Source organism: Condylura cristata, unplaced genomic scaffold (genome assembly GCF_000260355.1).
Source record: "Condylura cristata isolate star-nosed mole 26May11 unplaced genomic scaffold, ConCri1.0 scaffold00012, whole genome shotgun sequence".
Classification (NCBI taxonomy): Eukaryota; Metazoa; Chordata; class Mammalia; order Eulipotyphla; family Talpidae; genus Condylura; species Condylura cristata.
Window position 1 is genome coordinate 15,333,106 of NW_004567113.1, and position 24,213 is coordinate 15,357,318.

The 24,213-nt window shown below is 35.4% G+C and overlaps 1 protein-coding gene across 2 annotated transcripts in view; it reads left to right on the top strand.

Annotated features, from left to right (window-relative positions):
- The window catches only part of ANTXR2 (anthrax toxin receptor 2), a 128,496-nt gene that overhangs the window by 45,127 nt on the left and 59,156 nt on the right, over positions 1-24,213 (top strand). For both annotated transcript variants that reach the window (XM_004681187.2, XM_012724235.1), the window contains exons 11-12: positions 6,646-6,724; positions 16,539-16,634. In XM_004681187.2, the coding sequence (XP_004681244.1) occupies positions 6,646-6,724; positions 16,539-16,634 (175 nt within the window). The remainder of the gene's footprint in view (positions 1-6,645; positions 6,725-16,538; positions 16,635-24,213) is intronic.

The window sequence follows — 24,213 nt, forward strand, 5'->3', positions numbered from 1 at the left end:
TTTTTTCCTGAAGATAAACAAAGAATTTGTATTTGTTTGTTTCACATTCTTTTGAAAAAATTGAGGAGTTACTGGTTTGCTGTATATGATTAAGAGGTGCAGGTTCACACCTCTTCAGATATCGGTTACCACACCTTCACCAAGACACCCATAGTCCTTGATACAGTCCATTGGGTAAAGAAGTAGAATCTTTAGATTCTTCAAACAATTCACAAATACTGAAACTATGTTCAAATCCTTCTTTTTCAATTTTTTAGTATGCATAAAACTAACTTATAAAACCCCCATAGAATATTAAGAAGTAGCACTTAATCTTAAAATATCTCAAGTTTCTATAATTTTAATAACTTTTTGAGTAGCTGCTAGTTAAATTTTCAGTATGTAGAATTGGTGGTAACTTACTTTATTATTTCTAGAAAATGTCTTTCATAGTATTACTTAGTTTTTTTCATCCTTTTAAATGGATTATAAAATAACAACCTTTTATTAGAAATATATAACATCAGTAGGAAATTAATATGGATTTCTGTGGATTGAAATGTCAACGATATTTCTTGGAGTATAGAATTTCTTACACAATAGTAATGCTAACATATGACACTAAGCTGTTCTGAAAGTATTACATAGCTTTAAATAATAAAAGGGACCATGACTCTTACAAACTTCTGAATTTTATTTATTTAATTATATGTCACAATACTTTTTTTATTTTTCATGTGGAATGAGTTTAACTTTATCATTAACTGAGAACCAATTGCCATTGATATGTGCTTGAAGGAATATGTTATGCTAAGATACTTAGGTATCTTCTGTCCTTGCACTCTGAAAAAATATTCTAAAACTGGAGTAATTTTAAAATATGTAGAAGAAACATAGCATTGTCACTGCTATTTCAGAAATTCTTCCTTGTCTTCCTTGACTTCATATTTTCACCTCCTTTAGTTATTCTCAGATGTCACCTCAGGCTACCCTTCTTCTTACAGTCAGAGGAAAGATTCACTTTTTTTTGTCTGAGCCTTTTATATATATATATTCCACATATGAATGAAACAATCTGGTCTCTCTACTTCTGACTTAACTGCACTTAGCATAACCCCCTCCAGTTTCAATCCTTGTTCATGTCACAAGTGGCAAGATTTTGGCTTTTTTTTTCTTTTAAACAGCTGCATAATATTACAATGTATATATGGATCATGCCTTTCTAATCCATTCTCTGTCTTTGGTCACTGAGTTTGTGTTCATAACTTGGTTATAGTAAAATAGTTTTGCAGTAATCACTAGACTGTATATGTCCCCTCAGATTATTGTTTTTGTATTCTTCAGATAGATAGTATGAGTAGAGTTGCTAGATCTACTTATATATCTATTTTAATATTATTTTTATTTTTAATATTTTGACAACTCTCCATACTATTTTCCACAGGGACTATATCATATATCAGACTGTGTTCCCATCAGCAGTATATGAGGGTATCTTTTGTCCACATCCTTGCCAATGCTTGTTGGTTCTGCTTTTGTTGTTTGTTGCTATGGGTGATGCTCACAAGTATCTGGAAGTACCTTGTGATTTTGATTTGCATTTTCCTAATTTTTCATGTCTGTTGGCCAGCTAGCTGTATGTCTGCTTTCAAGAGTATCTGTTTAGTTCTTCTGTCCATTTTTGTTTTGATTGGGTTATTTTCTTTTAGTTGAGTTGTATGAGTTCTTTGTAAATCCTGGCTATTAGTCCTTTGTCACATGTGTGATGTGAAAATATCTTCTCCCATTCAGAAGGGGTTTTTTTGATTCCTTTCTGATCTCTTTTCCTAACTCTTGATCATACTTTTGCATTCATTGAGAGATGACTTCCCCCAGGAAATCTTTGTTTCTCAATGACAGGGTGGGGTCATTTGCGTTTCCAGAAGTCTGCTAGCACATCCTGCTGGTACACACTCTACTGTAATTGTTTGTTTACGTAACTTCTCAGGTACATTGCAATGCTGTATTTTTATTTGTTATTATAGCACTATTATCATGCCTACAATCTATCTTGAACTATTGTAGGAAACTTGTATTTGTTTAATTAAGTTGTAATGTATAGATTAAGAGATTGAATCAGTTTATTGGCAACCACTAGTAACCCAATTTTGACTGTATTTTATAGGTTTCAAGTTGAAACACACAGTTTAACAAAGCTGTTGGTTTTACTTAAAGGGGTATTTTTTTGTTACAGGAAGGAAATAACATTGAAAAATGTCTTTCAAAGAAATTTCATAATATTTTTTGAGCAATTCTTAGTTCCCTATATTTTATATGATTCTATTATAATCAATTTTTATTTCATTGCTGATATATATATGTATATATATATATATATATATTTAAGATTTATTTATTTATTCATACAGAACTGGGGTACAGGCCAGAGATGCAGAGGGTGAGAGAGGGGTTCACCAGAGATAAAGCGGGGAACAGAACAGGCAGATTGAGGAGGTGTGCTCCTGTGAGGAGCAGCGGGTGGGTCAGTAGAGGTCTGGCTCGCCATGTGCAGCCCCTCTGCGGCAGGCAAGAATCGAACTCATGCGGAAGTGGCTTAAACTTCTTAGTGCTGTGCTTTAACCCGCTGCGCCACCAGGGAGGGCCACTGCTATATATTTTTCTCTAATATGTTATCTGTGTTGTTTATTTTCATGTATATATAAAAGATTTATAAAAATGTACTCGTATATTCTGTATAATCTGCTAGACAGGTAGGAGTTATAATAATTTATAGAGTACCTGCTGTGTTCTGTCACAGTTTTACATTTTACATACATTATATTATCAAATTCTTAGATAATATGTCTTTATGTAACCCTTTGATAGGTGAAGTTATCCCCATTTTACAAATTGAGGAATGCAAGATTGAAAGTGTAGTGACTAAGATTCCACCCAGGAGTCCTTATACTACAGCATGTGGGCTGAATCTGTACCCTTTTCAATTTTATCTAATTGTGGATAAATTAATCACAAATTTTCCCCTAACTTAGGTCTGCATAAAATAACCCCATGGTTTTTTAAAAAAAAATTGTTCATAATAAAGTCTCTGTAACTGAGAGTATGGTTGTTACTAACAGTTATTAATCTCATTTAGTAGTTACATAGCAATAGGCATGAGTAATCCAAAGATACTTACACAGGTGACATAGGTCAGAAGATATTAATTATACATACATACATACATATATGTATGTATGTATGTATGTATGTATATAGGAGTCTTGGGTCAATGAAAGTCAGGACATTGGGTTTGTTGAGAGGATGTGGTGGCTTTCTCAATTCTTCTACCAGCATAGCAGTAGCGTAGCTTTGGGCAAAGGTAGCAGCTACAAGATGGTGCCAGTATTGTGGCAACAGTTAAAAAATTGTTTATCTAAAATAATGTCAACATTTTAATTCAAATGTAACTTTAATTCTAAAGTAACTTTTAGAGTGTATTTTTCAACTTTGCAACATTTCTGAAAATAATTTCCCAGCAAATCACATGTGCGTGCGCGCACACACACACACACACACACACACTTATATAATCTTGTTATGTAGTAAGTGCCATCCTAGTTAACTATGAGAAATATTTGAATATAGTAAAAACTGGAGGAGTGATAACTAAGTTCTTGCCAATGAAGGAAACTTAAATATAAGAACCTAAAATATGATCCAGATTAAGGTAGTATGTGGTAGAAATAAAAGCACTTTTAAATAGCTAGAGAAGTCCAACATTTCAGCAAGGTACTTTGTAAGCTTCAGATTGCTCTTGGAAAACAAAGATGCTATTATTTACCTCAATGGGCTGTTTCTTTGGGAGAATTGAAGAAGAAGGTGAGTGTGTTTGACCCATATTAAGGAACTGAAAAATGTAATCATTTTAGTACTGTTGTTGATGGACATACATGGTTTGGTTATGTTACTGTTCCACTCAGCAAGGTGAAGCAGGGTCCATGTCATCTGTTCTTAGCTCTGGGGACCAGTTCCCTTTTTGTTATTTTGACTGAGTACATGATTTCATAAGTCTACTATAGAACAAGTGAACTTCAATGTCAAAGTATAGCTTCTGTTTTTACTCTTTTTTGGATAACCACTGAAAACTTTGTTTATTTTTTATTTAAAAGATTGTATTTAAAAGATTTATTTATGAACACAAGAACTTTGTACAGGCCAGAGGTGAGGGGGTGAGAGGATTCACCAGAGATAAAGTGGGGAACAGAACAAGTGGATTGACTGAAGCAAACTGCTGAGGGGACCCCTGGGCAGGTCAGGAGAGGTCTGTCACATCTCTGAGTCAACTTCCTGGCTGGGGAAGGAAATTATGCTGCAGTGGCTGCAAACTGATTCATACTGCTGTGTTATAACCCCTCGCATCACCAGGAAGGGCCCAACCACTGAAAGTTTTAAAAGTGCTTCTTTCACTACGTAGAGAACTGTTTCATTTCTGATGAATTCTATGTATCAAATTGATAAAGGGCAGCAAGGGGGTTTCAGCAAGATCCAAAAAATGCTGAATCCCAAAGACTGAAAGAATCATTGCTCCCTTCTGCAGTCCCTTATATTACTTAATGGTAGCTCCCCCCTCAAAATGCGATATAGTTTTTAGTGTTTTCACGGGGGCTATCCTCACCAGCAACCCCTCCAGGGGGAACACCTGTAACAGTCTTTTGTCTTCAGTCACCAGTTACAATATTACAAACAAATTCAGTCCATATTTACTAGTTCCTTAAAAGTTGAAACTGAAAGATTACAGCCTCATATATTTATGAGTGAAGCCTCATATTATTATGAATGAAATTATCTTTCCTCAAACTAAAACCATGTCTTTCGTGTCAGGTACTTCCTGGTACAAGCTTCCAAATAAATGAAATGAGAACTAGAAAAGATTATTGTCGATTCAACTTTGCTTAGTTTTCAAAATAAAAGGTTCTCAGTTTTGCAGAGTAAGTGATTAAGGTTTGTTTTTTTTTTCTTAAGTTAAACCAAATTCTGTGTTGAATTTTTAGAAGTTTGGTTGATATAAATACTCTTAAGTTCTCATTCTTTCCATATTTAGCAATTCCTTTAAAAGGAAAATATTATGAAGGGATACTTTATAGGAATTTTTTTTTATGTAAGATTACTCCTGAACATGGAAGAAGAGTTTAGCTCTAAGTTTGTTAGTAATATTTTTTCCTGGTGGCTGTATTCCTGTATGAATCCATACTAAATATCACTTTGAAAAAAAGAACATTTTTAAGGACTTCTATTTCATCAAACCTCTGAGGCCTGATGGAAAGATTTCAAAATTAGTTAGAATCCTAACTTTATCATGTTGGGCAAGGTAATTAGGCTTTCTGAACTTTACATACCCCATCTGTAAAGCTGTGTAACTACTTACCTTAAGGACTATTGCAAGAATAAATGAGATAATGTCCATAAAATACCTAGGATAGCATCTGACACATAGCAGAGACTACACAATAGTTCTTGTTTTCCTTCTATGGCATTGTTATTGAAATTTTCTTAGCAGTTTGAGATTACTTGTTTTATCCTAACTCTCTATGATTAGTAGTATTTGACACTAATTTATTGTATAGAGAAGAAATATAAATATAACAAAATTCTTCTAATTCAGAGTAGTTCAGGCAAAGTTTCTGACAATTTTTGAAATTTGGAATATTTATGTGAATTGAAGCATGAGCTACATAGAAAGTAGGTCAATAAAATATTGTTAATTTTATTTTAATGAATGAATAGGTTTGATTTATTGGCACATTATTGTGTGATAATGTAATTGCAAACTATTTCAGAAAAGAACACTTTCCTCAATAATATAAAATCTCCTTGGTTTTTTACTTTGATAAGTTTTTTTTTCCCTAAAGTTACAGCTGCCTGACCCATAATAATAATTTTCTGGAATCTTAATTAATGAATCATAATTATTGTTTTATAATTTGAAAATGTATTTTCACATCAAGAACTGTATCTTAAGTATGATATTTCTTAGCTATGGATTACAAAAATCTGCATTTTTAGGATATTTTAATATACAATAAATGTCTACAAATAAACTGTAGGATTTAACTTTAGTTTATCTCTATCTTTCATTGTTACTTTCTCTATATTTTTATTTCTGAATGGTTTGTTACTGCCATTTTATATTCTTAAACAATATTGTTGTGTTGATATTAAAGTCTGAAGACAGAAAAAAATAAATGGGATCTAAAGGATTTTTTCACTTTTTAGATTTAAAAAAATATATATTTATTTATTTATGCAAATAAGACCTGGAGTATAGGCCAGAGGTGCCCGAAGAGGGGAGGATTAGCCAGAGACAGAGTGGGGAGCAGAACAAGCAGATCCACTATGTATACTGCTGAGGGGAGCAACGGGCGAGACAGGAGAGGTCTGCCACACTATGTGAGTCTGGAGTAAGGAATTTTATACTGTATTTATTTGTTAATGCTCCTATTAGTAATTTCAGAAAATTGCCTTCTAGCTTACTGAGTAAGGACAGACAATAAAGAAAGACAAATCTGAGACTAACCAACTGCCTAACAGTTTTCAAGTGGGTTTCTGTCTGGTTTTGAATGTTAAAAGGAAATAAAGTTCACTTTAGTTTTTAGTTTATTTAATTATTGTTTTGTCTTTGTCTTTTAGGACTCTTGATGTTTCAGTAAGCTTTAATGGAGGGAAATCTGTCCTCTCCAGCTCGTTAATAGTCACAGCTACAAAATGTGTAAGTAAAAAGTTTGCATGGAATTATCTTTAAAAATTAATACTGTCTGGAAATTATATATGGACCTTCAGTGTTGTTGCATGATAGAAAAAGAAGGTACAGACAATTAACTGAAGACCATTATAAAAGTCAATTTATCTAAAATTTATTTTAGATTGCTTTGTTCTTTTCTTTGGTCTCATTTAAAAAGGATTTTAAGATAGCATACTATTTTATTTGCTATTTATAAAATTCAAGTCATGTTTTACATCAACAGGAGGAAAAAGAATGATCTCCAAGTGAAGTATATTTCCTTAAAACATAAAATATGTAGATGAACATTTTCCTTTTATGTGGGCTGGGCTATGAATCTCAAACATCTATGTTTTTGAAATTATTACTTAATCTTAGAGGGTGACTCATTTTGTCCATGTTGGTGAGTAAGGAATGGGATATTGATATTTGAGATGAAAGTATATTTTAGTTGAGATGGTTGATTTGTATTACTTAAGACACAGTATTTGAAAGTGTAAATGTCGATGATGAGTATTTCCTTGTAGTTAATATTTTGAATTTATAGAAAGCTTTGGTAATAAAGATTTTTTGCCACAAAAAATGCAGCACTAAAAGGGACTGCCTGTGTGGTTATTTTTATGAGCATATTTTCAAGCAATTCCTATCCTTCAAAATCCCAACTTACCATTTCCTCACATTTCATGGCTTCATGGTTTAGTATTTGCTTCTATTAACTTGAGTTATTCCTTCCTTTCCAAAAGAAAAACACTCTAAACTGTCTGAATGGTGATAGTTGTGTTTCTTATTCTTGATTTGTGTATTACAGGACAAATCAAGCATCGGTATGGACATTTGGATCCCTAGATAACTCTATCAATACTTGCTTCTATTTTGAAAATAGCTAGTTTCCCTAACTCCCTTTTTTTCTGTGACATGTTGCAATTTGTAAATTTTGTGGATGTTTCAATATGTAGTTTTTTTTGTCCTCAGGATGTGGTTGTAATTACAAACAATTGCGGTATATGGTTTCTTAGTGTTAATCTCACTGAAATGGTATTCTGCTTTCCTTTTCTGCACCTCTAATCCCTTATTTTTCATCTCTGTCACACAAACAAGAGCTCAAGTCTTTGCCTGGGTTTAAAATAACTTATTTGGAATTTAGGTTGCATATTAGATATGATCCTAGGCCTTACTAGTTTTCCAGAGAGTGCAATGTGCCTTGAGGAGTTTTAATCAAGTGATCTCAGAAAAAGGGATATTAGTTGTATCTGAAGTGCAAAGAGAATGAAAGCACAAATTGTGATATTAGATAATGGAACTAAGTAATTTTTAAAAAAGATTTAGTTATTTATTCATACAGAACTGAGGTACAGGCCAGAGGTATGGGGTGGTGAGAGGATTCACCAGAGACAGAGTGGGGAGCAGAAAAGGTAGGTTGATGAAGTACACTGCTGAGGGAGCAGCAGGCGGGCCAGGAGAGGTCTGCTGAGCCTAGTGAGTCACCTCAAGGGCCGTTGGCAATTGAACTCATGCTGAAGTGGTTTTAGCTTCTTAGTGCTTTAACCTGTCATGCCCTTGGGAGGGTCCGGGAACTAAGTAATTTCCATTGAGAAGGTATATTTGAACAAATATTTGAGGAAAGGTGAGCCCTGAAGGCCTTCCTCAGGAAGAATGTCTTTCACATAGAGAGAGCAACTAGAACAAGGTTTAAGGTAAGACAGGGCTGTGTTAAGGGAGAGCAAGGTAGCCAGTGTGCTGGAGTGGAAATAGCAGGGAGCTGGAAGGGGAGGAGACAACTCAGGCTGAATAAAACAGAGTGGCTGGAGACCCAGAAATCAGGTAGGGTTTTGCAAATGCTTATGTGACTGGCGCTTTTCTTCTGAGTGAAATGAAAGATGATAGGACATGACTTAATGTTTTAAAAGGACCACTCTGGTTGCTGTGTAAAACAAACAAACAACAACAAATAAATAAATAAATAAAACTTTGTAGGTAGGGCCAAAGTGGAAAGATGGAGATGAATTCTGTGGCTGTTTCAGTAATTTAGGAGAAGGTTGGTTGGCTCCACAGGGAGATAGCAGTGGAGATATTGAGAAGTGCTTGGATCTGACTGTATTTTTAAAGGTGCAGACCCTGGAGTGTCTAGTCAGGTTAAAAGTGGGTATCAGAGAAAAACATTAAACTTCCAGCCTACTTTACCTCAACTAGAGAGGTGTGTTATCATGTGGTAGAGAAGTTTTAGAAGATAAGGTGTTTTAGAAATTTTGAGCAACAGGTGTTCACTGGCCGCCTCAGTAGCAGTGTCAGAAAGGCAGTTGAATGAGTCTGGAGTTCTAGAGAAGGTTCTGGATGGGAGGTACACATCTGAGAAGTGTTGTGTGGAATGCAGTTGTCAACCAAATGCCATGTGATTTGCACTGAAAAAGCTGCTTTCTGGGGGTAGAATAATCAGGGAAGGAGTACTAGAAAGAGGTTTGGTATTCATGGAAGAACCAAGGCAAGCTGGGTCTTGAAAGGAGAGCAGAATTTAATTAAATAGACAGGAGGGATAAACACTTTAGAGAACAATAGCAAACAGGTGCTGAGAGAGATAGAGTCAATCAGAGTGAAAATAGTGAACAAAAAGCTTGGAAATGGAACAATTTAGACTGGTTACCAATAGTTAAAAAAAATGCTTAGAGTGCCTCCTATCGGTGGGTTTGCATGTCCTCAAATCCAATGCACAGAGAAGACTGCGGAAATTAAAGAAAGGGGGGACAAAAAATGGATTATGTCTTTCATAATGCTATATTTATTTAACTTAAAAGGAATAGTTAATTATGAAATTGTTCATTCTGAAATTTTAATTTTAAAATATTCTTTGATTGAGGAAAGGATTACTATGAATATCTGAGATTGTTTTCCTTCCATTCTTACTTTTCTCTCCCTCCCCTTCTTTTGTGTTACGTGCTGGACACTGTGTTAAGCATATATATGTGATAAATACTTTGTAACTTCTACTCACAATTTAGAAGAAGGCTATTGCTGTTATCCTCATTTTACAGATGAGAAAACTGAGAAACTAAGAGCTACTTCCAGTCTTACATGCACATTTGTGCAATGTACATAAATATTTGTAGATGCTTATTTTATTAGATGGATTCACTCCTCGGGAGAGTGCATGGCTGAGTGAACAGATTTGGGTTGGTTTCTGTCCTAAAGACCCTCCAGATTAAGGTTCTCTGGAGGGTAAACTGCTTGCTAGAATTGAGTCTAACTCACTGTTTTCCTTTTGATCCTGAATATTTACACAATCTGCCATTTTAACATCCTAATTTGATTTATGAAAGATAAGAGTTGACAAATATTTTCTGTAAGATGTCAGATAGGAGGTATTGGGTTTTTTTCTGGGGGGGGGTTACCTGATTTCTCTTGAAAACATTCCATTCTGCCATTGTAACATAAAAGCAGCTACAGATATTTATGCAAATGGTCATGGTTGTTTTCAAGAAAACTATGTACACTGAAACTTGATTAAAAAAAAAAATCCTTTTTTTTTTTTTTTTAGCTATATAATAATGTTTGGGAGGCTTACTAAATAGATGAGCTGCATTTGACCTTTGGCTATAGTTTTCTAATTCCTGACATAAAATGTTACAAAAGAAAATTGTAAATGAAACCATCATTTATCTCATGACTATCTTTTTCTTCTCTAGCTCTAAATTTACAGAAACAAAGTTATGCAGACCTAGTTTTATTTTTCTATGTCTGCTTTACTTCTCATATGTTTGCTGTGATTACTTTCTAGATAGATGGCAACATTTTATCATGCCGTTTTGAAATTTTGAATGACTCCTATTTCCCATAATTATTTTGCAAAATCTCACTGTGGCATTGATTTGTTTTTATACTTCTGATTCTCTTAATTAGAATTTCAGTTATATTTGGAAAACCCCAAGTTTTTGATTGTATGTTATAATTTGCTTTTGATGAAGAAAAGGAAATTAGATTCAGATGAAGTCCCAAATTTAGTATTCAGGATGACTAAAAAATATATTCCTTCTACCATAATATTCATGTTATGGTATGTCCCCAAAACCTTAAAAGTGTTTTGGCCTCAGTGCCTGGATTCCTCAGTTACATTTTACATCTGCTCAGAACTGTAGTTAGAAAAAAAGTGACCCAGCAAATGACCAATTAAATGGTCATCCCACAAATGGACTTTAATTCAACAAATGTCCACTTCTTATCAGGTACATGAAAAAATGTTCACAACCACTTATTACTAGAAAAATGAAAATCACGACTATGATGCAATACCATCTTATACTATGATGCAATACCATCTTATATCAAAAAAGACCAAAAACAAGTCCTGGCAAGCATGTGGATAAAAGGAAAGCCCCTCCATGGCTGGGGGAACACAGACTGGTCCAGTCCTTTAGGAAAGCAGTATAGAGAGGCCTCAAAACATTAAAAATGGAGCTGTCATTCAACTTAGTAATTCCACTCCTAAGAACCTATCCCAAAAATTCAAAAACACTAACTTGAAAGGAAATTTGTACTTCCATGTTTATTGAAGCACACTTTACTGTAGCTAAGCTAGTGAAACAACCTAAGTGCCTCTGAGGAGGTGAGTGGATCAAGAAGATATGGTAGATGTGTACAGTGGAAAATTGCACAGCAATCAAAATATGAACTCATGGGCACATGGATTAAGCTGAAAGGAGTAATGTTAAGTGAAATAAATTAGGATGGTGTCATAATATGTGTAATAAATGGAACTGAATTATAGTTAAATAAAGGCAAACTGACAAACTAACCCTTGATAACTGACTGATAACAGAGCTGAAGTTGTGGGAGGGGGTGGAGAAAGGGGTAAGAAAAAAGAGGGAAGGAAGCACAATGGTCTATAGTGGTGGAATATGGGTGAGTTGGTGGTGGGTGCATTATGGTGGTGATACCTAAGGAAGGGGCAGTATTACCTCAGTTGAAAACAAACAAACCAAATGCCCACCTCTTTCTGTAAGAAAGAGAATCACTTCTTTTCAGAATTTTGTATTTTGTATCTTTTCTTCAGCTTCTTCAGGTGCTACCAAGTCCTCTCAAACTCTGTGCTTCAGCCAAAATTGTCTTTTTCTTGTTTTATAGAGACACATTTAACAGCTTCTTTTCCTTCCTTAATCTTTCATAAACTTCCTGAAGGAGGCTGGTCCAAATCCTTGGGCCCTAAGTTCCACTTTGACAGGTTTCTGTTGAATTTCCTATCACATCCCACACAGTTATAATGTACTGATGTGTTTAGGCTTATCTCTCTACCTAACCTGTAGTTTCCACAAAGACTTGCCTAACATTACGACTTTGACACCTTTTTAGCTGCCTACTATGAAGAGAGCTTTACCTAACGGAAGTGAGAGGGTTTTACTCTCTGCATTTGATAAAGATCTGTGTGTCATCTGACTTCATTTCAGTTGACTCTTAAGTCTGTAGTTTGTAGCACGGTAGCTTATACTTCTGTGTGTTTATATATGCTTAATTTGTTAATAATGCTAGTGAGCAATGGAATCATTTTCCTCTTGATGACTGAAGTCTTCCATGTTCTGATAATGGCTGTGAAAAATAAAGACAAAGGAAGTGGGAAAGCCAGGATTTGCTGTGCACTTAACAGAGTTAATGTCTGGCATGAGGCTTGTGGGGCTATCTCTTACACATGGATGACAAGTTCAAGTTGCATTGTATTATTTGCAATTATTTTCTCGAACCTGTTTTCTCTTCTGCTTAGCTTAAATATGTGAAGATCAGATGTGTAGGTATTAAGAAAGTGTATGTTTCTTGTTCAAGTGTTGGAGAGCAATCTTTGGAATCTTTTGAGATAATATTGTCACAATAAATGTGTATTTGCACCTGAACATGCGTAGTGCTTTGTCAGTGTTCCAACACAGGTAACAAGAAATTGAACTGCTTATCAAGGTGTTTTTTGGAAGGTAAATCAAGAAATTGAACTGCTTATCAAGGTCAGCTCATCTACTTTATATTCTGTTAGCAAAAGTTTCACAATTTCCTGCTTATGGCACATTCTCAGAAAGGAAGGAACTAACCACTTTAGTTATGAAGCCTTCAGCAGCTTTACACCCTCAGGTAGCATGTCCTTTTTATCTGAACACAGGGTTTGAATTCTACGAAAAGGGGAAAACAAGTATTCATAGTATAGCTCAGTCAAATGGTGAATCATTTCCACAAGTGTTGTGGCTGAGTCCCCTGGGAAATGCAGAATGCTGTGTCGATTTACTTCCACCATAAATTGGGGGTTTCTCATATAACACCTTACATTTGAAGATGGAATCATGAATTTAAATATTAGATATAATTTCTCCTACAGGGTACCACATTTTTCTATGTATTTCTGTGCCATTCTTTTCCTCGTATGTCCCTATTTGCCTATTAATAGAGTTTATTGTGTACAAGTCTGCAGAAAGTTGCTTGAGTTGAACACAAATGCTTAGACTTCTCTATAGTAAGATGTAATTTCCTAAGCAGGAAATGTATGTTCTGACTTCCTTCCAGAAACTTGTGTCTGTAAAAAACTGACTTAGATGTTTAGGAGCTATCAGTGAGCTTACATTTTCATTCTCTACATTAAGAAGCTGCTTGATGTCTGCATTTTTTCCCCTTGTGTTTTAAGTTAATTCTAGTAAATATGCAGTATAGCAACTTATGGTGTCATAGGGCTGATGTAATAGTGACTAATAGAGTTCTATGAGGTGGTATGTATCTGTGTGTGTCAAAGTTTCTATAGTCACTGGGTTACTAAGAGATAAGTGAAATGAAATGATCAAAGATTCTATGTGATACTTGGCAGGTGGTTAGTTTTGGTTAATTTGTAAACTAACATTAACAACATTAATAGCAAGTATGGTTATTCCCTATTACATCCAGATGAAAAATTAGAAATCAAGGAATAACTTTAATTGTTTGTATATAATTGAAGCTTGAGCTTCTGAAAATTAATATTTTATGGTTTATACTGCTCTGAGAATTATTTTAAAAGTTATCATTTAAATGAATTTACTAAATCAAAGACTGCTTACAATCCATATCTTTGAACATGGATTTTTTAAAATAATTGCAAAGTCACAATATGGCAATCTTTTTTCCATTGTAATAATAACAGATGCTAAGGGAAATGACATACATTTCCCTTTTTTTTTTCTGATTACCTAAACCATATATGTTGTACCAACACTTCCTTGCTGATATATATTGTAAAATTTTTTTATTGAGGTCATGTTAGTTTGCAATGTTTTCTAGGTTTCAGGGATGTAGCACAGTAGTAGCAATTATCTCCATTCAAGTGATGCTTTTCCTCTGATTTACCACCCCTCCTCCCAACCTTTACTGGCATTTATTGTTTTGTTCTTACAGCCTAAATGTTTGCATTTGTTTTACTTAACCATTTGTTTTTTGTTTTCTATGTACCACATGTGAGTGAACTATATGGTGCTTTTATCCCTTCCATCTTCATTGCACTCTGCATAATACCATCTAGGTATTGCATGTTGTTGGAATCCATGTTGCAAATTTTCCAGCCTTTACAAAAAAAAAAAAAGATATTTCTTTTTGGGCCTTCTCTGGTGGTGCAGCCAGTTAAAGCGCATCACTGCAAGTGAGCCAGTTGGTTGCTTCAGTGCCAGTTCAATCTCCGCCCCAGAGGTGACCCACATGGTGCAGCAGACCTCTCCTGACCCGCCTGCTGCTCCCCTCAGCTGGGTACTTTGTCAATCTGCCTGTTCTGCTCCCCACTCTGTCTCTGGTGAATCCTCTCACCACCCCTGCGTCTCTGACCTGCACCCTAGTTTTGTGTGCATAGGTAAATAAACCTTAAAAAAAACCAAAAACTTCTTTTTTCAGTTATTTACAAATAACTTCACAAAAAGATTATTTCTTACAGTGCATAGATCATTATGTATTATATGTCACATTCCATTACAAAATGTCCTAATTAAATGCTGTTATTGTTGCTTATGTATTGGAAAGACTCTTAGCTTTGATCTGTCCCAGTATTTCCCAAAGATGATCCGTGGAATCCTTGTTCTATAGGATATTGAAAATAAATGAGGGGGAAAAAGGAAAAGATACTGATTACAAACAGCCTCCCAGTTTTAATAAATCTATTTAAAATATAACTCTTAAAAATAATTTTCAGAGCAGCATAAACCATAGGATGCATTGGACTTTTTTTTTAATTACAAAATTATATAGAACATTAAGGATGTTAATGTGTACAGTGATTTTCTAAGAGAGAATAACCTCAATCTCTCTCTAAGAGACATAGAATACTAATGCCTTTCCCATAATTTTCTTATTTTGAAGATTAGAAAACAGATCCAGAGAAATCAAGCAACCTGTTTAAAGTTAAACTTGTAGACTGACTCTTGTAATAAAATTCTCTATAAGGTGGATACTGGTACCTCCTCCCCCTTCTCTTTATATCAGAGTTTGTAATAAATGTCTCTTGTTCTGACATCTATGACTATACTTATTTGTTTGTTTTTAAAATTGTCATTTTTTTTAAGATTTTATTTAGTTATGCATACAGAACTGGGGTACCAGACAGAGGTGCAGGGACAGTGAGAAACTTCATCAGAGACAGAGCCGGGAGCAGAACAGTCAGATTGACCAAGTACACTGCTGAGGGGAGCAGCGGGTGGGTCAGGAGAGGTCTGCTGTGCCATGTGGGTCACCTCCAGGGTGGGGGTTCAAACTCATACTGAAGTGAATGTGCCTAGCTTACAGTGCTGTGTCCTAACCCGTTGCACCACCAAGGAGAGCCTATACTGATTTGTCTTTAATGAATTTTTTTTTTAAAGATGTATTTATTTGTGCATACAGAACTGCGGTACAGGCCAGAGGCTCAGGGGCGGTGAGAGGCTTCACCAGAGACAGAGTGGGGAATAGAACAGGTAGATCCACGAAGTACACTGCTGAGGGGAGCAGCGGGCGGGTCAGGAGAGGTCTGCCACCCCATGTGGTCACCTCCCGGGCAGGCGGGAATAGAACTCATTCGGAAGCGCCTTTAGATTCTCAATGCTGTGCTTTAACCCGCTGCGCCACCAGGGAGGGCCCTGATTTGTCTTTAATGAGAGGAAATGTATCTTTAAAAAGTCGCCCTGACTCAGGAATTAAGTTATCAAAATGGGAATGATAGGAGGGGGAGCAAAGTGGGGAGGGGGCATAATGGGTGATGGTGGAGAATTTTGGGTACCATGTTGGTGGGTATGGTGTGGTAACATACATCTAAAGAGATGTCAGCCTATACCTTTGAATCGTTAGTAGATTATAAATCAGTGTTAGTTCAATGAAGAAGCCATTATTGTTGGTTTAGTCACTTGTTTGCATTTTATGTGTGTGTGTGTGTTAGCATTTTAATATATAAAACATGTTCTATCATCAAACAGTCTGGGAAGATTCTGCATAAATTCTGCCTAGAGTAATCATGCTTGACACTAAAATAATCCTTTCCTAGAGATTTAAAAAATAAGGGTTACCTACCTCTCTCTCTTTATTTCTGATTTCCGGATCTATAGTGATTTTCCCGTTTTCTTTAAGACATAATTCCAAGCAGACTGTGACACTTTGGAAGGTTTTACATTCATTATTACCTGTTTTGACACATGTGAAATCACATATAAAAAAATTATAGAACTTAGAAGAATATAATAGAAATCTGGTTTGACATTATTATGCTTTTTGTTTTAAGTTCCTATCATCTCCTGTAAAAAATAAGCACTTAGGATTTGATGTTAAGCTTTGCTTAACCATCTTGCTTTTACCTTCTCTCTAGTCTAATGGGATTGGAGCCCTCATTGCTATTTTGGTGCTGTTGCTGCTGTCGGGTGTTGGTTTGATGTGGTGGTTCTGGCCCCTTTGCTGCAAAGTGGTGAGTAAGAAGGATAGGCAACTCTACTCTTTTTTTTTTTTTTAAATTAGTGAGCTGTTAATTGAGGTGTGAAGTGTAAATCAATGCCCTACTGTTCAATAACAACAAAGTTTCAATTAGCAAATTAAATTTTAATGGCTTTTATCACCATAATAAATCCTAGAAGACTTGCATGCCAATAAATGCTCATAAAACTGCATCTAAATAACATCTCAAAGTCAGTTTTGGCAGAAGAAGGGGAAAGGAAGTTAGGAAATGTAGTAGGGAAGATGGGTTTTTAACTTTTGTACAATGTGCTTTCAAATAATTTAATATTTTCTGCTGAATTCATTGGGGGCTGAATTCATTTGTCAAGTTATTTTTTTCTTTTCTTTCGCAATGTTCACAGAATCTTTCATTACTTCTTTGAAATTTGTACTATTTCAGGACATTTTCTGCCTCTTGATAAGACATTTTAGAAATAATTCCTGTGCAAATACTAGGGTGTCCATCCATTGAGGGATCAATTTTGAGGTTATGACAGGCTGTGTCAGTTTGTATCATATTTTATGTTTCAGTAAAACCTCTGAAAGAGTATGGGTGTGTATTATTTTTCTGCTGCAGCTAATCATATTGCCACCCATTTGGTGGCTTAAAACAACCCAACTTTATTATCTAATAGCTAATGTTTTCTGAGACCCAGCATGTGTCTCACCAGGCTAAGCTGGGATAATAGGTACCTATAGGGATACATTTCTCTCCTATTGCTCTAGAGGAGAATCTTTCCCCTTCTCTTTTCCAGGTTCCAGAGCCCCCCCCATATTCCTTGCCTCATGTACCCTTTCCATCATCTTAAAGCTGACAATATTACATGTCTCTGATCATTTTCCCAGAGTCACAGGCCCTTCTGATTCTGAACCCAGCTGGGAAAGAAAATCCATTATGACTTATATGGGATCATCCTGGGTCATCCAGAATAATCTTCCATTTCAAGGTCCTTAATTGTAAACACACCCACAAGTCCCTTTTGCTGTGTAAAGTAACATATTCACAGTTCCAGGAAAATGGGTATGGATATCTTTGCGGGAGGCTCTTTGTATGGCACACACCTATACTCTTTCAGAGGTTTTACTGAAACATAAAAAATGATTCAAACTGACTCAACCTGTCATAACCTCAAAACTGATCCCTCAACGGATGGACACCCTAGTATTTGCACAGGACTTATTTCTGAAATGTTTTATATAGTGGCAGAAAAGGTCCTGAAATAGTACAAATTTCAAATAACAGTGTTAAGCAACAAAGTTCAGCATATTTTCAAACAATCCTATTTGGATTGTTCATGTTTCACAAGATTGTTCAGTTTTCATAGGAAAGCCTATATTGAAGAAGCAAGAAGCACTTGTTCAAAGTATACCTCTACTTATTTTGATAGCCTTTCTTTTGTTATCTGCAGTTTATGTAGATCCCAGCAGTGTCTTGCATTGTGCTACTTGACCCCTCCCCTTACTCCCGTCCTTTGCTGATTTCAGCTTCCTTACAACTTCAGGCGGTGCTTTGTATTATTCCTGCACTTATTAACTGTCCTTAAGTCTGCTTTCATAAGGCAACTTTACAGTCCTTTATCTCAGAGCAGGTGGCCCCTGGAGGAGGCACAGAATTAACTCTGACAACAGTAAAGACAAAAACATCCCATCTCTTTGATGAACTAATCAGTTTCCTGCCATAGTAGCATATGCTCAGAAGGTTTCCTGTTTTAATCTTGATAATTCTAGATATGAATGTTTTAGGATAGCTAGCATTCTTGAGTTTCAAATCAAAAAGCAAAAGGTGCCCCCCCCCCGCCCCGTGTGATTTGTGTGCCTTGGTTTTTTAATTTAAACCTGGCAATGGTGGATTTCTTTCCTTCATTATTTTGCAATTACATTGTTGATCACAAGGCTCAAAAGTGCCAGAACATATCACTTTTTTAAAGAATCATGTGAAAACTGAAATGGATGTCTTGGGAGTTTGCTACGTGTGCTCAAATACTGGTGTTACCCATGCTTTTAGGTGTTGTAAAGATAATTCAGTCATCAGCCTGTTTTCAGTATTTCAGGATGCATAGAAACATCATGAAAACTTGACTAGTGTGCTGTATCTGAAACTTACTTAATAGGGAGAGTTACATTTATTTTTATATTTAGAAATACAGACTAAAGAGTAGTTGTCCTGAATATGAGCTTTATGTGTGTGTGTGTGTGTGTCTCTGTTATTTAACACACACACTCCTACATACGTATAAATGAATCATAGCAAATGTTTCCTAAGGTCAGTTTATAAGGAGGGAAAAGGTAGAGGCAAATTTCTGCATCTAGTCCTTAGAAATCTAATGATCTATGCTGGAACTGTGCTATGAAGAGTAGCACATATTTACATCTAATGTTTATCTGAAACATGAACTAAATGGCCAAAATGTCAGTTCTCAGGTATATTTGGATTATGGCATATGCTCAGGAACTCTTACCAATATAGAAAGCCTAGCAGACTAAAACCAAAAAACCTTGAACAGAAACCTCAGTATCTGTTACACATTGTTTATTCAACCACTTTATATTTTATGAAGTGGCTTATTCATTATTAACAGATTAAAATTTCCCAGATATTTAGTCAATGGCTAGAGATGATAGTGTACTTATATCTCAGGCAGTGATTCTTAGTTGTTTTTTTCCTGTCCTCAAGTCAAGTAGATTCTCAGAGCACTGGCCTTCAGATTTTCATGGTAGCAATTCTCCTTGAGGAGAAGGGCCAAGGGAGACTTCTCCAAGGATCAATAGCAAGCCCCCCTGTTGTAGGATGAGCAGTGGTCTCTAAATATGTCCAGGTCTTCATTCCTAGAAACTAATGTTATATCATGCAGCAGAAGGGACTTTGCAGATGTGACTAAGTCAAGGATTTTGAGATAGGAAGATAACCAGACTAAACCTGGTCAACTCTAAAGGCAATCACTAGTGTCAGCTCTTAATGCAATCACAAGTGTCCTAATAAGAGGGAGACAGAGATAGGGTAGGCAACAGAAGGAGAAAGGCACTGTGATCATGGAAACAGAGATTGGAGTGATGTGGCCACTAACCAGGGAATGCTGGTAATCACAAGTCTCTGGGAGAGACCAGGAACAGATATAACTGGAGCCTGCAGAAGAACCAAGTCTGACAATACCCGATTTAGCCTTGTAGAACTGTTTGGACCATAGCCTCCAGATCTCTAATAAAATTAATTTCAGCTGTTTTAAGCCAATAAGCTGGTGGTAATTTGTTACATCTGCATTAAGAAACCAAGATATCCCCTAAATAATTCTGTACCTCCTCAGGATTTGGAATCATGACACAGGACTATTAATATTGGGACTGTTACATAATGCTTTTAGATTAGCTTACTATAAAAATTGTTTGTGAAGAACAGAAGACTGTAAGATGCAAGACAAGGAAATATCCTTGAAAATGTTAGTAATGAGTTCTTGCAACCATTCCAAGACTTTAAAATTATAATTATGTAGGCTTTAAAATTACAATTATCATAGTTTTTTTTTTCTTTTGGGTGTTTGTAAAGTAAATATGTATTATGTTTTATATACTGAATTTAATTACCATTTCAGAATGTCAAAGAATTTTTGGAAGAAACAAATTTTTAATTTCTAGAAGTATCCAGAGTGTAGATGAATGTGTGTATAGATAAATAAATATTAGAACCAGTTGTCAACAGGGATCCATAAACAGCTTTCATAGGATGTCTGTGATTTGCAAGAAGAGGGCAGTACATTACCATTCATATTTAGGCATTGAACCATTGATTAGATATTGAACCATCTCATGAAATTAGAGACCGACTATTAGCTCTATGAGGAGTGGCAAAGAACTAAAACATTTAACTGAATAATGTACTTGTGAAACTCCCACATGTACCTTATTAGCTGTACTAATTTAGTACTAGGAAGAAGACACAAAACACAAGCATAATATCCAATATGGAATAGTTCATATTAAAATTTTACCTCATTTGTGTGTTAATTTGTTAACTACTTTCTCACTTTATTGGTTAACACTTTCTGAACACAGGTGCCATTTATTTTACTCATCATTGTAAACCATGCATGTTGCACGGTGAACACTAACCTTGAACTATTTCATTTTTTTAAAAAAAGATTTATTTATTTATGCCTATAGAACTGGGGTACAAGTCAGAGGTGCAGGGGTGATGAGAGGATTCACTACAGACAGAATGGGGAGCAGAACAGGCTGACTGATGAATTACATTGCTGAGGGGAATAACAGGCAGGTCAGGAGAGGTCTGCTGCACCATGTGGTCCCTTCCTGGGCAGGGATCAAACTCATGCTGAAGTGGCTTTAGCTTCATTAGTGCTGTTCTTTAATCCACTGCACCACCCAGGGAGGGCCCGAACTATTTCAATTTTAAAACTGAGAGATATGATATATCTTTTCTTGAAAGAAAAAAAAAAAATCCACAATTTACTTTGTTTAAAGTTACAGTCAAAATTCTGTCAACTATGGAGAAGTATTATATATGAGGGGATTTATGGTATCTGAATTCTTTATTTAAAATCTGTCCTCATAGAGTATACACAATAGGAACTGCACCATTTGCATTTCTTTTAAAAAAAATACTTATTTATGTGTATAAGAACTGGGGTATAAGGAAGAAGTGAGGGGATGAGGGGATTCGCCAGAGAGAATGGGGAGCAGAACAGGCAGATCTAATGAACTACATTACTGAGAGGAGCAGCCAGTAAGACAGGGGAGGTCCTCTGTGCCATGTGGGTCAGTTCCCTGGCTGGGGATCGAATTTGCGCTGCAGTTTTTGGCAGTAGCTTGATAGCGTTGTTTCTTTAACCCCTGCACCATGAGGAAGGACTCCGGCACCCTTTGTATTTCTATAAATATGAACTAGATGCCACTATATAAGAATTTTAAATTATAATAAACCTCTGAAATAGAAGCAGTTTCACTTTTCTCTAGGTTTTTTTTTTTTTTAACATATGCTCTATGGGGATTTCTAATGGAATTGTAAATTTTGATGAAAAATATATTTACTTCTAATTTCAGTTTCTTCAAACTGAAATTTATCATTTCTTTTATGATGGAAGCCACTGCCCATAAAGTATTAGTAGTTCTGGAGATTTTTTTAGTCATCCTACAGATACCCAATATCGTATATTTAGTAATTCAGGCATTTCTTAAAATATCATATAAATGTGGCACTATTTCAAAGTGATAGTTACCAGATCTATCATTATATCTTCTTTATTAGTGAATTAGTAAAGAAGCACACATATTTTTATAGCACAGATTTGGATAGTTTTGATAGCTATATTTTAATATAATTGAGTTCTTTTAATTCTTCTGTATTTTAGTTTACCTTAATTATGCTAGTAAGGGACCCATACACTCACCAGATTGCCAAATTAGGCCATAAAGCAGAAAAAGTTAAGGAAAAATTCATTCAATAGAGTATCTGACCACCCGAGATGCTTTTATTATGAGACTACTTTAAAATTAACTTTCTAAAGTTTATTTTAATGAGTATTTTTAAGGATGAAAGAGAGAGATGGTATCATTCAAAATGTTAAAAAATAGTGTCCTCTGTTTGCTGGACTTCCCATATAAATAAAAATATAAGCTATTTTGAAATTTTTTATTTAATAATAAACACAAAAAGCCCTCATACAAAATTGGAATTCCTAGGTATTCACATTAGTGAATTATAGTGTTGTGTTTGCCCACTGGCCATAAGGAGAAAGCTCTCCTTTTTGTGTGAAGTTATCTCTCACTGTCCAGCTCCCCAAGTAGCCTCACTCCTGAATTTTAAAAAAAGGGGTGGGGGTGGGGGGAGATAGGAGAGGTTAACGGAAACTTATCATGTATTGACTCATGAGTGGAATATCAGAAAATATGGATGTTTGCTTCATTGTTTAGCTTAGAGGATATGTTGAATCCATGCAGATTTATTTTACTATCAGGATGGCAGAAATGACAGTGCTATCGTAACATCATTTGGAATAGCCAGACATTGCAGAATTACAGCTGTAAGGCTAATGAGGTGGCAAACAAAGGCTTTCTGGAGTGTTGTCAATTAGAGTGTGTTATACAGCTGCAAATAAATATCTGAATATGCTGAAAATGATAAATGTTCACTTTTGCTCTAATGTCCTTGGCCAAAGTTCTCCATCCTCAAGGGAAAATTTCATTTTTCTGAAGTGTGTTTAAGCTGCTACATAAAGAGCTAAAAAGTCTTAACTTTAAACTATGTAAAAATTTATCTTTTAAGCCCAATTTGCTTATAAGTTCAATATTCATAAGAATATATCTGACTGGAACTCTACAGAATTTTCCTAGCTTGCAACAGCTGTGCTGTTCTTTCTAAATAGTAATAATGCTTCTACATTGCACTTCACTTTTATTGTTGAGGAGGGCTCTTGGTGCGTTCATTGAGTTACTTTAAGAGCAGCCTGATTTTTTCTGGAATGCACAATGAAACAGAAGTAATTTAAATTTTAATATGCCTTCCTTGAACCATTAATTAAAATGATTTATGTTTGGTTGCCTCCTTGAAATAGAGTGTGATGCTACTACGTATTGCTTCCATGGTGATGTTTTTCAACAGAGCATCATTTACAAAACAGGGTACCAAATTCTTTCTGGTCTTGGTTTATTTGCTTCGACAGCAGAACCTTTATTTAACTCTTGGCAGAATACTCTCTCACACTGTTCTTCCAAGGCTCCATTAGGCATTTTAAATTCTATTTATTGTCCAGATTTCCCACCAGTTATCTCATTGTTCAAAGTCAGAATCTTTGGACATGGATGTTTATGTCAAGGAGGAAAGGGCAGGAAGGAGATAATTCATTCCATATTTTGGTCTGAATTTTGAAAGCATTTAACTTCATGAGAATCAGAAAATGACTTCCTCAATACTGTAAAGAAGTTTGTGTTTATGCATTTCAGAGGAAAGGCACATTTGCTCTCTGATGTTATCTAAAAGAAAGGGAGAATGAATGGAACAGCCACATCTATTTTAAACAAGTTTTTGTAAACACCAGGAATGATGTTTCTATTGTCTGGGTGCTTAGGCATTTAGATGTCAGTGCTGATAAACTGGGCATTTGTTTTTGTCACTCCAAGAAAGAGTTCTGAAATACTAGTTGATCTACTGTCGTTGTACAGTATCTTTTCTTCTTTTTTTTTTAAATCCAAAGCAGTTCACTGTTGACAGTTCTTTTCACTCTTTGCTGAATATCCGAACATATGATTGCATCAAGCTGGCTACAGGCTCCGGTGCTGACATTTTCTAGTGCAAAGAATGCCCACATCACTCGAACATTTGAAAAGTGTTAATGAGCAGATCAAAAGGACTGTTGCCTGAAGCAGCTAACTTTTTTTTTTTTTAAAGAAATCGGCTCTCCTCCAAATTGAAATCTTCATTCTAGCAGCTAAGTAGATGAGATGTAATCCTCCCTGATGATGATAATAACAAACGAGAAAAAAAAATTGGAGGGGAATCAAACTCTGCATATGGTTCATAAAGTGGTGAAAGTGTTTTCCAGAAT